We start from the raw sequence: 14,236 nt of genomic DNA, 5'->3' as shown, positions 1-14,236 counted from the left end.
TGAAGTGCCTACCAAACTCTGAGAGGGACAAGGTGTGGAGCATGCTGTCAGAAGTCTTAAAAGAGCAACACTTTGGTGCGGAAACTACAGAACCTGAGCCACCAAAAAAGAAAATCAACCTTCTGCTGGTAGCATCTGACTCAGATGATGAAAATGAATGCACGTCAGTCTGCACTGCTTTGAATTGTTATTGAGCAGAACCCATCATCAGCATGGACGCATGTCCTCTGGACTGGTGGTTGAAGCATGAAGGGACATATGAGTCTTTAGTGCAGGGGTGACCAAACTGTGGCTGGCGAGCCACATGTGGCTCTTTTACCATTAAAATGCGGCTTGCAAGCCCTCCATGCGGCCCCCCCTCCACCTACCAAACTGGGAGGGGGAAGCTCAGGACCTCTGCCTTGCAGTGGGGTGGTGAGGTAAACGCTTCTGTCCAGCAGGGAAGGGGGTCTAGGGGCTTCAGCCATGCGGGGTGCACCATCTCCCAGCAGGTATGCCCTGGCTCTCAAACTTCTGAAGATGGTCGTATGCAGCTTGGAGGACCAGTAAATTTGGCCATCCCTGCTTTAGCGCATCTGGCATGTAAATATCTTGCGATGCCAGCTACAAGAGTGCCATGTGAATACCTGTTCTCACTTTCAGGTGACATTGTAAACAAGAAGCTGGAAACATTATCTCCTGCAAAAGTAAACAAACTAGTTTGTCTGAATGATTGGCTGAACAAGAAGTAGGACTGAGTGGACTTGTAGGCTCTAAAGTTTCACATTGTTTTATTTTTAAGTGCAGTTTTTTTGTATATAATTCTACATGTGTAAGTTCAACTTTCATAATAAAGAGATTGCACTAGAGTACTTGTATTAGGTGAATTGAAAAATACTATTTCTTTTGTTTTTTACAGTGCAAATATTTATAATAAAAAATAAAGTGAGCACCGTACACTTTGTATTCTGTGTTGTAATTGAAATCAATATATTTGAAAATATAGAAAACATCAAAAAATATTTAAATAAATGGTATTCTATTGTTTAACAGTGCTATTAATCATGTGATTAATCACGATTAATTTTTTTAATCGTGCGATTAATCACAATTAATTATTTAATCGCTTGACAGCCCTAATCAGAATCCTTTTAAACAAAAACCTACATTAAAACATTTAGTCTATTGTAATCCCACAACAATGTGAAGCTTTAGCAGAAGATATATTTGGTCATCCTTTCTTCTTGCCCCCTCCCCTAATATTTGCAAGAGTTTCATAATACAATTGAGACTTTTAAATTGCATAGTCTGTGTATGTTTTCTATGGGACTTGTGCTGCATTTATAATATCTGCTTGCAAGATTTTGTTACCAAAATAATATCTCTATCTGGATGGTTTTTTGTCTAACTCACTAGTATTCTGACTTCTTAGGCACTGGGAAAAAAAATTGCTGAACAGGACTCCTGAAACTGATAATTCTGATATCTGTGAAATTATTTTTTCTTCTTCTAAGTATTATTCTGTCAGTGTTGTTTTGGTGTTCATCGTGATGATAATGAATACATGTTATTTACGTTCTAAGAACCCTCAGAAAATGGAGCCTCACATGGTACATAACTAGCTGTAGTTTTAACTGGCAAACATGTGACTCCTTTTGAGTTTCTAGTCATGATAAATTAACAGTTTCATTTTGATTTAATGGGATGGTAAAGTTGACTATAACCACATGATAGAGATGCAAAATGACTCTATTCAAAGCTGATGCAAGATTTAAAAGAAAAAAAGGAGGCTGAACTATTGTCCATAGTCTTACCACTTCTTTTCCTTATTTCTTAGCCCATCATCCCTTTGTTTACTCAGAATATTCGGGAAGGCTGTAGAACACTTGGAACAACATGTAAGATTTACTTCATACATATCTTTTCAAATTCGTAGAGTTTTATTTATATTTTCAAAATCAACGGTTTCTGGGAAATACTCGTCTTGTGAATTTCTTTCTAATCTTTTGTTCTCTTCTAACTCTGGTAACTGTTTCTTGTGATGTAAACTCTTCTGGTTATTTAATCTTTATATGTATTTGTTGGACTAGGTATTAATTGTGTTTTACATGGTGACTCATCTTAAACTGGTACTTGGTATGCATGAGGTAATGGAAGAGTAGATTATTATTTTCAAGATTATGTGCCCTGAATATTGTTTGACCTTCATGTTGCCTTTAACCAAATCACTTAAGATGTGTTAGTTACAATCCAGGCACCATTTTGATTCAGGGACTCTACCAGCTTCTAAATTTATCTACTATCTCTCAAAATGTATTTTTTTTTAATTCACAGGGTTTATTAGGTGGTTGAATGAACGTTTTCAATTGCCACTCGCTCCTGTATATGGAGGGTTCCCAGTCAAACTTCGCACATATATTGGAGATCCCATTCCCTATGATCCAAATATAACAGTTACGGAACTAGTTGAAAAGGTAAGTTGGCTCTTCTCATTGAAACTTCAGGGAACCTACAGTCTTAGTTTAAATGATGTTAGTTAGGTGTGAAATATTTAACATCAAATTCTGTGTCTACTGGTTTCTTATGAAGTAAAACTTTCTTACAGTATATTGATCATCTTAAATAGTGTATTGTTATTCAATAACATATCTCTGGCTGAAATATCATTTTCTCCACTCCAGACAACACTATCTTACACTGTTAGATTCCTCCACAGATTTGTGCATTGTTCTGTCTCATCACTATCCTCCCTGGCCCTCTCCCTCAATACTTTATACCAGAGGTTTCTGGACTGTGTTCTGTGGATCACTTGCTGTTAGTCTGTGAAGAGCTGGCTGATCACAAGGTCCTGGACCTTGTTTCCAGATGGTAAACTGTCTCAAAAGGAGCTAAAATAACTTTTACAAATGTGCATGAAAGGCTCTAGTGCCCTAACACATAATTAATATTACAACAAACCCCCAGCAGCATTAAAACAATCATTCAGAGAGGAAATCTGCCTTCCACCAACCCACAAAAGAGCTTTCCACACATTCATAGTTCTAGACGGTATACTTAGAATTATAGAATATTAGGGTTAGAAGAGACCTCAGGAGGTCATCTAGTCCAATCCCCTGCTCAAAGCAGGACCAACACCAACTAAATCATCCCAGCCAAGGCTTTGTCAAGCCGGGCCTTAAAAATCTCTAAGGATGGAGATTCCACCACCTCCCTAGGTAACCCATTCCAGTGCTTCACCACCCTCCTAGCCAGCCCTCTCCAAAAACCCCATCTAACAGATATCTGGCAGTGTGTCTAGAAGGTCACCAAATCTGTGCTATTTTTGACTGATGGAGAGCAAGTTCTAGAGTCTTAGAGCCATCACAGAGAGCATCCTGCTATCCACAACTCCCTTATAGTGAAGGGGATTCAGCTTAAGTGCCTCTGGTGACCACAGCTGTGGCACTATGGCTGCGGGAGAGAGGCAATCCCTCAGGTCAGGGCTGGCCTTACCATGAGACGAACTCAGGTGCCAGACTGGGGGGAAGGGGCACACTAGGACCCAGAGTGTAGAAAATTGTGTCTATTGCTGGTGCATATGTATTCTCTCTGCTCTAGATGCACAGAGATGGTGGAGTGCTGTGCTGGAGGAAGTAGGGCACAAGAGACATAACAGGCAGGCAGGAGAAAAGGTGAGAGTGAATAACAGAAAGCAGCGGGAGCTGCAGGGAGAGAGAGGAGGAGGAGCCTCTTATGTACCTCTTTAGCACCCCCAGGAGCCTGGCTGATTAACACCAGCTTCTCAGGGAGCTTCCTGTTTCCTGCTGCTTCCCTGAACCCACTTGAGGAGAACAGGCAGTCAACTGAAGTAGTAGGAGCCAGTTAGGCCCTTAAGACACTGATATCTTCCCTCACTCAGGCCCTGCTACCAGCCTGCTTATTTGTCCCCTTCAACTGAGTGTTGAGCGCCACTATAGCTGGCACAGAACAGCAGTCATGAGTGAAAGAAGAAAACGCCCCGCTGGGGCAGCATTCAGAAAAAGAAAGAAAGCAAAGGAAGCTTTTCTATCTAAGCACGATAGATACATAGACACAAATGTTCATGGTGAGCCTTCTGGCCCCAGTGAGGATGTGAGTAGTAGTCTGAGGGACTTCCTTGTACTGCATGGGCCACAGCAAGTGAAAAACTTCATATTCCCCAAAGACAATGAAAATAGAAGTTTCCATCCAACACATTACTGCTGTGAAATCCCCAATGGTGACAAAGTGGAGAAGTCATGGCTTATGTACTCAAAAACCCAGAATGCTGCATACTGTTTTTGTTGCAAACTCTTTCAGTCTAATGTTCCAGACACATTGGGTTCTACAGGAACAAAGGACTGGAAAAATCTGGCATGCCATGAGAAGGCAGCAAATCACCAGAGAGCATTCCATAGGTGGAAAGAGCTTGAGATGAGACTAAGGTTAAAGGCCACCATAGATGATCAGCATCAAGAGAAGATTGCATCAGAGTCTCTTTACTGGCAAAATGTTCTGAAAAGGCTCATTGCGATTGTGAGAATGCTTGCTACCCAAAACCTAGCACTGCGTGGCACTTCAGTTCATCTGTATGTGCCAAACAATGGAAACTTCCTTAAAATTGTGGAGCTGATGGCTGAGTTTGATGCTGTACTCCAGGATCATCTAAGAAGAGTCACCACCCAAGAAATGTACACACACCACTACCTTGGAAAAACAATCCATACAGAGATCATACAGTTACTGGCAACAAAAGTCAAACAGAAGATTGTGGCAGATCTGAAGTCAGAAAGATATTACTTTGTTATTCTGGACTGTACATCTGACATCAGCCATATGGAACAAATGACTTTAATGGTGCATTTTATAACAACAACAGAACCTAGTGATAATGTTCCTGCAATGGTGACTGTCAGAGAGCATTTAGAATTTATTGACATTGATAATACTACAGGAGCTGGTATGACAAATGTGCTTCTTAAAAAGCTGAAAGATACGGGAATTGTGATAGCTGACATGAGAGGTCAGGGCTACGATAATGGTGCAAACATGAGAGGAAAGAACAGAGGAGTGCAGACACAGATCCGAAAGTTAAACCCTCGAGCTTTTTTTGTCCCATGCAGTTCTCATTCAGTGGTCAGTGATGCAGCATCAGCTTCTAGTGAGGCTGCTGAATTTTTTAATGTAATTCAAAGCATCTATGTATTTTTCTCTGCATCAACTCATCAATGGCAAATTTTGAAGCAATATCTGGAAACATCCTCTCTGACACTGAAACCACTGAGTGCCACACGATGGGAAAGCCTATCAAACACCAAATTGGGAAGATACTTGCCATTATGGAGGATAATGCTATGCCAGGAACTGTTCATGGGAGAACAGTGGCAGAGGGAAATGGAATCACCAGAAACATATATAACTTCAAATTTCTGTGTGACTTAGTGTTGTGGCATAACATACTATTTGAAATAAATGTTGTAAGCAAGCGACTCCAAGGTGTTGACCTTGATATATCTGGAGCAATGGAAAAACTGGACAAAGCAAAGTTATACCTACAGTCTTACTGGTCAGATGAGGGATTTCAAAATGTTCTGAAGAGTGCACAGAAGTTGGCAGAGGAACTTCACACTGAAGCTATTTTCCCACCCATTCAAGAATACAAGAGCCACCGAAGAAGAAGACATTTTGATTATGAGGCATGGGATAATCCCATAAGAGACCCGAAACAACAATTCAAAGTTGAATTCTTTAACCAGGTGCTAGATTGTGCAATAAAGAACGATTGTGCAGTTGAAGAACATTTCATGCAGCTCAAGGAACACAGCAGTATATTTGGGATGTTGTATGATATTCCAAAACTCCTCACTATACCAGAAGAAGACCTACACCAGCAATGCAGGGCACTAGAGACAGTGTTGACACATGATGACATGCGCGTTATTGATGCGAGTGATTTAGGTGATGAACTGAAAGCCCTTTTAAGATATATTTCAGCAGGATCAACTCCAAAGGCTGTTCCAGAATATATGTGCACAAATAAGATGACCATCCTCTTTCCAAATTTTTTTGGTGCTCTGTGCATACTTCTAACACTTCCTGTAATAGTTGCCAGTGGAGAATGCAGCTTCTCCAAGCTGAAGTTAATAAAAACACATCTACGCTCCACAATGACACAGGAGAGGTTGGTCGGCCTTGCAACCATCTCAATAGAGCATGAGCTGGCCCAGACTGTGGACCTTCAGGAAGCAGTTTAAATCTTTGCAACCAAGAAGGCATGGAAAGCACCACTTTGATTATTCAATCAGATAAAAATGCCAGTGTTTGTTATGCAGACAAGAAAAGTTACATTTGCTGTTCAGGTGTTTGAAAGTTAAGTGTTATTTAAAATTTTTGAACAAGGCATTTTAAGTTGTTAGTTCTCCTTTATTGGGGTAGGTAGCAGAGCAGTACCATGAGAGGAATAGAACAGGAAGAAGGCAGAATTGAGACCTTTCAAAGTTTTGGCCCAAGCGAGAGGGTATGGGGGCATCATTTGAGCTCCCCGCCTCAGGTGCCAAAATGTTGTGGGCCGGCCCAGCTCAGGCAGGCAGGGTTACAGGCTATTTAAGGCTTCCTAAGTCATAACTAATACCTTAAACACCACCTGGAGTTAGATAGCACCATTACACAGCCAGTGCCGATCCCAGAGCACTTATGTCATGAGTTCCCAGAAAAATGCTTCACTGAGACAGCTGCTGTGTGTTCTGCCCCAGTGTTACTCTCTGAATGCTTTCAATGCATAATTCTATTTAGAGCACATTGCTATAGTTTGATATTGAGGTAACAAATGTGTAAGTGATGGTGAATAGGTCTGCAAAGGACACAAGCTTCTAGAGAAGACAAAGAAGGTAAAAAGCTGACTGGATTACTGCTGGGTTCACCTGAGAGTGAACACTTTTTACATTCAGACCTTCGTTTACATTTGCATCTTTCCCTGAGGTAGTTTCTGCAATCTTTTTCTGCTCTTATTTTCTATGGGAGCTAAAGGGACTGTATTATTATTACTTCTTTCCTCCTGCTTTTTATCTTCTTCTATTTTGTGGTATATTTAGATTCCACAGTGACAAGTACAGCATAAAATGTCTCGAGAAGCAGAAGACAGTTGAGGACCTGCACAAAGTAGTTTCTAAAATCAAATGCAGGCCTGACTCCCAGGAGGAAGAAAATATCTTTTCTATTCCCAGGTTCTCAGAGGATGGATCACTTGATGATTACCTGTTCTGTTCATTCCCTCTGGGGCACCTGGCACTGTCCACTGTTGGAAGACAGGATACTGGGCTAAATGGACCTTTGGTCTGACGCAGTAGGGCCATTCTTATGTTCGTAAGTTCCAGACTGAGCCACTTACTTGGATGTGGGAATATCAGAGCAGCTACGTTCCTCCACCAACATAAACTTAATTTCAGCCACTTAAAAATTCAGAGAATTATTTGCTTTCCCTTAGATTCAGATCACCAATATCCTGTCTCCTCTTCCCCTTCACCACCACCATCACCGAGAAGGACCTCCTGAATGTACAATGGGAAAAACCAGGGAGAGGAAAGAAACAGAATTACATTAGAATCTCCCCTCTCTCTACAGTACCTGCCCTTCCTCAACACACATTAACTTCACAAAATCCCTCAGGCCTGGGCACCCAGAGTCCCCTGGACATGCTGAGAAATCTAACTCAGGTGACCCAAGCATGGCTTTTGGCTCCATTACACAAGAGTCATTGCTCCACTACGGTTGGAGGCATGTAGCCAAAAAGAATATGTCCATCCATTCATCCACAGGAAGACACTTCCAAAAAGAAGGAAAAAGGAAACACGACTTACCCTAAACCCAATAAGAGGAATAATTAAAGAGGACTGAGAATTAACAGTAATGTGAAAAGATACACTGTGCTTTTATAAATTTCCAAAGAACAAATCCAACCTTGTTCTGTCATCTAAGATAGATGCAGAGGCCAAAGAGAAGGTCCACAAAGGAAAGAGTGACTTCTTTTCAAAGGAACAAGGGGAAAGAGTAGAAGCCTTACTCAGGCAAAATGACAAAGCAGCCCCTGGACTTTAGGAGGTTTCCATTTTCTTCTCCTATATTTGCTTGGTAAAGGATCATTCACCAGCTTCAAAGGCTGTAAGGACACTCCTGCACAAAGATGAACCAGTAAGATTTCAGTAGTCTCCTCTTTGAAGACAATGGGATTGCACAGGAGTAAATGAAGGTAACTTGATAGGCCTCCTCATTACTAAAACATTCTGCAGGAGAAAGGAACACAGCTTGACTCTAAACCCAGAAGTTTACAGGTGTGGCTGTTAGTGAAGCTTCATTTGTGATGTGAGAGAGCTTAATCTGGGATAAATGGTACTCCTGTGAATTTAAGTTGCTGATGAATAGCTGACAGTGCTATTTGATAAACATCACTTTCAATACACGAAAGCCTGAAAACTCCTACAGTTTGGAGAGGAATATTTTAAAGGTGCACTGCAAGCAAAGGCAACTATTTGTTTGTGCCCTCCATTGGTTCTTCCTGATGTAGGACTACCTTAACATATTTTTTTCATGACATATTTCTGTGGCATGTTCAGGGTTGTTGTTTTTTTAAGTAAAAATGTCAGGTGGCTATAGTCTTTCCTTTCCTTTCTTTGCTAGCAGACCTGACTAGATGTCTTACATGGATGTATTCTATGTTGCATCTCTCCAAACACAATCCCTTTCTCTCTAAGAAATGGAATCCACACTTTGCTTCATTTATGGTGGAGAGGGACAGAGGGAGTAAACAATCTGTGTATAGTCTCTGAGACTCTTTGGAGGGAAGGAGAGATGTGGCTCAGGATGTTACTTAAGGCTGTAATACTAATTTCATTTTCTGGTGATCTTATCAAGTTTCTCCTACAAAGCTTAGAAATAATAGAGCCTTCTTTTCATATGAATATTATAAGCAAAAGAAAATCCCTGAGACTGGCTTTATATACTTTTCCTAAAGGAGGAATTAAAAAAAAAAAAAAGTCTTGCTTTACTGGTCATCTTTAAATACCAAAACTCAGAGGCAGTTTCTCATTGAATATCAGGGTTGGAAGGGACCTCAGGAGGTCATCTAGTCCAACTCCCTCCTCAAAGTAGGACCAATCCCCAGACAGGTTTTTTGCCCTAGATCCCTAAATGGCCCCCTCAAGGATTGAATTCATAACCCTGGGCTTAGAAGACTAATGCTCAAACCACTGAGCTATCCCTTCCCCCAGTTTTCTTAAAATGGAAATTAAATCAAGAAGCAATGGGCTTAAACTGCAGCAAGGGAGGTTTAGGTTGGACATTAGGAAAAAGTTCCTAACTGTCAGGGTGGTTAAACACTGGAATAAATTGCCTAGGGAGGTTGTGGAATCTCCATCTCTGGAGATATTTAAGAGTAGATTAGATAAATGTCTATCAGGGATGGTCTAGACAGTATTTGGTCCTGCCATGAGGGCAGGGGACTGGACTTGATGACCTCTCAAGGTCCCTTCCAGTCCTTGAATCTATGAAATCCAAGAAAATACATGACTGTCATCTGCAAATGATAAATATTATAAGTCAGATCCTTACTTGGTGCAAACTGGCTGAGGTTTGGGCCCTACCGGAGCACTGTGGGTGTTAATGTTAGTATGAGAAACATTTAAAATTTCTGGATTCCAAAGCATTTATATGTATTAGCCAAGATTTTCAAAATTATGTGCCTAAATCTAGGCTCATTATTCCATCTTTAGGCACCTACAAAAATAGTCTGATCCCCCCACCCCAAGAGTTTGAGCACCAAAGAGTTCCCATTGACCTTTTTAACTAAATTCAAGTTGACCTGGTTTATAAACAAATTCTTTAGTGTTGGTGGGGTGTAGAGGAAAGAGTCTTGGCTGATTACCATATTTTAGCTGGAGCCTAATTATAGTGGATGAGAGTCAATAGGCCTGAAGAAACCTGATTTGTTGGGAACAGTACATTTGAATGCTGAAGGAATTGTCCTTTTAATCCTAAATCTCCCTTTTTATTTAGCCATGCCATGAATATTTTAATGAACAGTAAACATTTAAAATAGAGTTTGAAAAGTGTATAGCTGGTTTTGAAAGGGAAACTACCTCTTGAAACTTGTGGCAAAGGATTTTACACTGAATAGGTTTTCCTCAGTGCTGGTTTAGTTTAGAGATTATTACAATTAGGGCTTTAGTGAGATAACATGTCTATGTCACTATTGCATAGCTAGATATAATTGTTTAGTATGCTTAGTTATCACAGGAAAATACACTAGCATCTGGAAATGAGACTCTTCCTCAGCAAGTGTTTGATGGGATCTTGTGAAGAATTTCCCTTTTCTGCCCCCTCTGCCCATACCCTTACCAGTTTCCATAGAGTTTTAGACTTTTTGTATATATTTTGCAACCTTGGGAAAACTTGAAGAAAATAATGACTCGTCATTCCTATAATATAAAATGTTTCCACTTCTCTTTCTTTCTTTCTTTCAACAGACAAAGATTGCCATCGAAGCGCTAAGAGACAGACACCAAAAACTCCCAGGAAATATATTAAAGGCTCTATTGGAACGATTTGATAAACATCAGAAAGATGACTAGTGTGTTTACATATATGTTTAAAATGTACATACCTTGTTGTAAAACTATTAATAACTACATGTTACTGTACTTTGAACTTTTAAAAAAATTAGTTTTTCTCCCAACAAGGGCTGTCTCTCTTATGTCTCTGATCAGCAAGTGGAAACGGGCCAAAACTCTAATTCTTAAAAGATAAAATTGGCTTACAAAGGATTTTGAAAAATTTAGGCTTGTGCTCTTTTTACTAGCTTAGGATATGTGAAGATGGCCTGAAAAGGTGGGGGTGTTTTTTTGGAGGTGGAATTTTCCACCACCCCCTCCCCCCCCACTTAGGTTTTGATACTGGTACCACTGAAAGCCATGAACCTGATCCAAATCCCATTTTAAGTCAATGGGAATAGGAATAGGCCAATAATAAACATCTAGTCTGGTTGTGTTGGAGAACCTCTTGGGGTGTCTCAGATCGGCACTGTGGGCTCACTTTAATTGAAATGACAAGATGTTCCTTAAAAGTTATGTTTTAAACAGGTGCTAACAAAACAAATGAAAACCCAGAGTCTAAGAATGCTTTGACTGCTCAATAGCACAGCTCCCATTGTGCTAGTTCTCCAATCATCACAGATTCTTCCAAGGCAGACAACACCTAAAATTTTCTAATATAAAAAAGAAAGAAGAAACCCTCCCAGATCCTCACAGGGAGAAAAACTCTTCAGGCCTTCTTGATGTACCAGAAACAAAAACAAACAAACAAAAAGCACAAACCCATCTTTTCTCCTTTGCAGGCTACTTTTAAATTTTTGATGTTTCACCAAGTTTAACAGTAATTTGCTTGGCATAGATGCTCTGATATAGTAATCATATTCATTCTTTCACAGCAGAATTACTAACTTATTCTAACGTTGTAAAAAGTCGAAGCACTGTCTAATGTTTGAATTGTTTAAATTGTAAACATAAGGAGTGAAAATCCTGACCCCACTATACTCAATAGTAAAATCCCTTTGACTTTAATTGGACCAACATTTTATCCAACAATGTTAGAGATGAGCTCCCAAGTGGCAGTGGCAGAAAACTTCCTACTCAAAGATGCCTTTTTTGCTTTTATTTCATGCAATTATTGCCCTTATAGTATTTGCTCTTTAATGACTCCAAAAGACTGAGCAAACATTTATTTTTTTGTGCTTTAATCTTCTTGCAATAGCCACTTGTCTACTATTACAAGAGGAAAATCAGGAAAATTTGATCTGAAGAAACAACTCCAGTTGGTCATTTTGTACAGCATCATGGTCTGCTTGATTTGGTATTAAAATGTGTAGAGTACAAACTTTTGAGCTAAATCTATGTTCATAAAAAAAAGTGCACTGAAGCATTTAGATTTCTTGTCTTCTTGGAAGCTCAATTTGAAAAGTATCCAGTACAGAAGTATATGAGTACAGAAAAGAATCAAAATTAAATGCCCTGTTGCTTCACTCTACATATTAATGTATTTAGTAATTTAAATCTATATTTTAAATGTAGTGCATGAAATCCTGGAAACAAATAAAATTGGAAGTTATACTTGACTCACTCTTGTAAAACTGACAAACTTCTGTGTGTGGATTCCTTCTTCAAACACTCTTTCATAATGAACAAGAGTATCTGTGGCACCTTAGAGACTAACACATTTATTTGAGCATAAGCTTCCGTGGGCTACAGCCTACTTCATCGGATGCATAGAATGGAACATATAGTAAGAAGATATATATACATACAGAGAACATGAAAAAGTGGAAGTAGCCATACCAACTGTAAGAGGCTAATTAATTAAGATGAGCTATTATCAGCAGGAGGAAAAAAACAGACTAACACGGCTGCTACTCTGAAATCTTTCATAATGGTATTTTACCAAATACGTTGCCACCAATGCTCATACTCATGTTTTCCAGTTGTGTGCACTTCTGCAGTGAACCTCCTCCCGTATCTTTAAGTGGCCAAATTTCAGCTGTTTTGACAAAAAGAAACCAGAAGTGAGTTTTGTAGGCTCTCTCCCGTTTTTTAAGAGCTCTGAGAATAGGGCCAGCCCAACTGGAGATCAGTGATTTGTCCCATGTGGCTAATGCAGTATAGCAGGTTCTCATCTAGCACACTCTAGGAGTCCTGTAGCGGGGCGGCCTGGCTCCCAGGCGCCCCTGGAAGCGACGAGCCAGAACAGCCGCCAGAGTGGGCGGAGCCACCGTGGCCTGTCCCCGCCCCCCGGAAGTCAAGGGGCGGGACAGGAAGTATAAAGGCCAGGCCACAGCGCTCAGTAGCTGGCTGGCAGCGGGAGAGGACAGACGCTGGTGCCCGAGCTCCCGCGGGCCTGAGCCTGCCGAGAGCCCGGTATCCTGAGGAGGACTGGCCGAGCCTGCCGAGAGCCCGGTATCCTGAGGAGCGGCCTGAGCTTCCCCCCGCCGAGGGCCCAGAGGGAGCGACAAACCTATCTGCTGCTCGGGGCCCGGAGGAGCCCATGATCTGCGACCCAGCAGACGAAACTCAGGATGGACAGCTACCCATGGAGGAGGAGATGGGAAGTGGCCCAGGGATAGCAGACCCCGTACCCATGTCAGTGTGTTGCGGTCAGGATCCCCACTGACTGAGCGGCAGATGGACTGCTGCGGATAGGGCCCCAGGCTGGAACACAGTGGAGTGGGTGGGCCTGTGTTCCCCCCTGCCACCCCGCGCCGGGTGGCAGTCTCTCCTCCTCCTTGTCCAAGGGGCCTGGGCCTCTGACAGACTATTTGTTTGCTGCCCCGCCCTGCCCTAGGGCCTGGACTAACCCAAACTGACCCAGCCCCTGCTACAAGGCCTGGGCCGCTGATTGACTATTGGTTTGCTGCCCCGCCCTGATCCAGGGCTGGGGCTGTTAATGGGGTGCTCAGCCCCTGCCTAAGGGCCTGAGCTCTGAACTGTTAATGGGGTGCTCAGCCCCTGCCTAAGGGCCTGAGCTCTGAACTGTTAATGGGGTGCTCAGCCCCTGCCTAAGGGCCTGAGCTCTGAACTGTTAATGGGGTGCTCAGCCCCTGCCTAAGGGCCTGAGCTCTGAACTGCCAATGGTGAGCTCAGCCCCTGCCTAAGGGCCTGAGCCCTGAACTGTTAATTGTGTGCTCAGCCCCTGCCTAAGGGCCTGAGCTCTGAACTGTCAATTGTGTGCTCAATCCCTGCCCAAAGGTCTGGGCCCTAACTGTTATTAGCTTTGTAGCAGGGCGGCCTGGCTCCCAGGCGCCCCAGGAAGGGACGAACCCCACCCCGGAACTACTACAAGTCCAATAAATTAAATTCAAACTCTTCACTTATATCCAGGCTCACTTCTCTGCACTCTTCATCCCGTCTTCGGCTCTGCAGCATTGTCTGACTGCCCTTGTACAGAGCAACTCCTCCCAGGGCTGTCTTCCTGGAGGCCTGTTTCCAAACTCCTGGACAGAAAAAGGATGCAGAACCTGGTCTGTTAGTGAATAACCAAGGGCTGGTGAGTGACTAAGGAGTATTGTAGTAACCTAGGTGGAAACCTACTTTAATCTTTCATTGCCACAGTATCAGTAGGCCTTGAGAAGATGGCTTTACATTGTTGGGTGAAAAGCACAATCCACACCAAAACTAAGCTTAACTAGTTTAAAACTTTAATATGAAAATTTTAGGACAATATT

The 14,236-nt window shown here is 41.8% G+C and overlaps 1 protein-coding gene across 2 annotated transcripts in view; it reads left to right on the top strand.

The window, feature by feature from the left end:
* The window catches only part of LOC101935745 (DGAT1/2-independent enzyme synthesizing storage lipids-like), a 112,151-nt gene extending 99,992 nt beyond the window's left edge, over positions 1 to 12,159 (top strand). For both annotated transcript variants that reach the window (XM_024107439.3, XM_005301219.4), the window contains exons 5-7: positions 1,817 to 1,877; positions 2,314 to 2,453; positions 10,494 to 12,159. In XM_024107439.3, the coding sequence (XP_023963207.2) occupies positions 1,817 to 1,877; positions 2,314 to 2,453; positions 10,494 to 10,598 (306 nt within the window). In that variant the 3' untranslated portion in view covers positions 10,599 to 12,159. The remainder of the gene's footprint in view (positions 1 to 1,816; positions 1,878 to 2,313; positions 2,454 to 10,493) is intronic.
* The last annotated feature ends 2,077 nt before the right edge of the window (positions 12,160 to 14,236 follow it).

Source organism: Chrysemys picta, chromosome 2 (genome assembly GCF_011386835.1).
Source record: "Chrysemys picta bellii isolate R12L10 chromosome 2, ASM1138683v2, whole genome shotgun sequence".
In the NCBI taxonomy this organism is placed as follows: Eukaryota; Metazoa; Chordata; order Testudines; family Emydidae; genus Chrysemys; species Chrysemys picta.
Note: the sequence above shows the minus strand (reverse complement) of the source record. Positions and strands in the feature narration are given on the sequence as shown.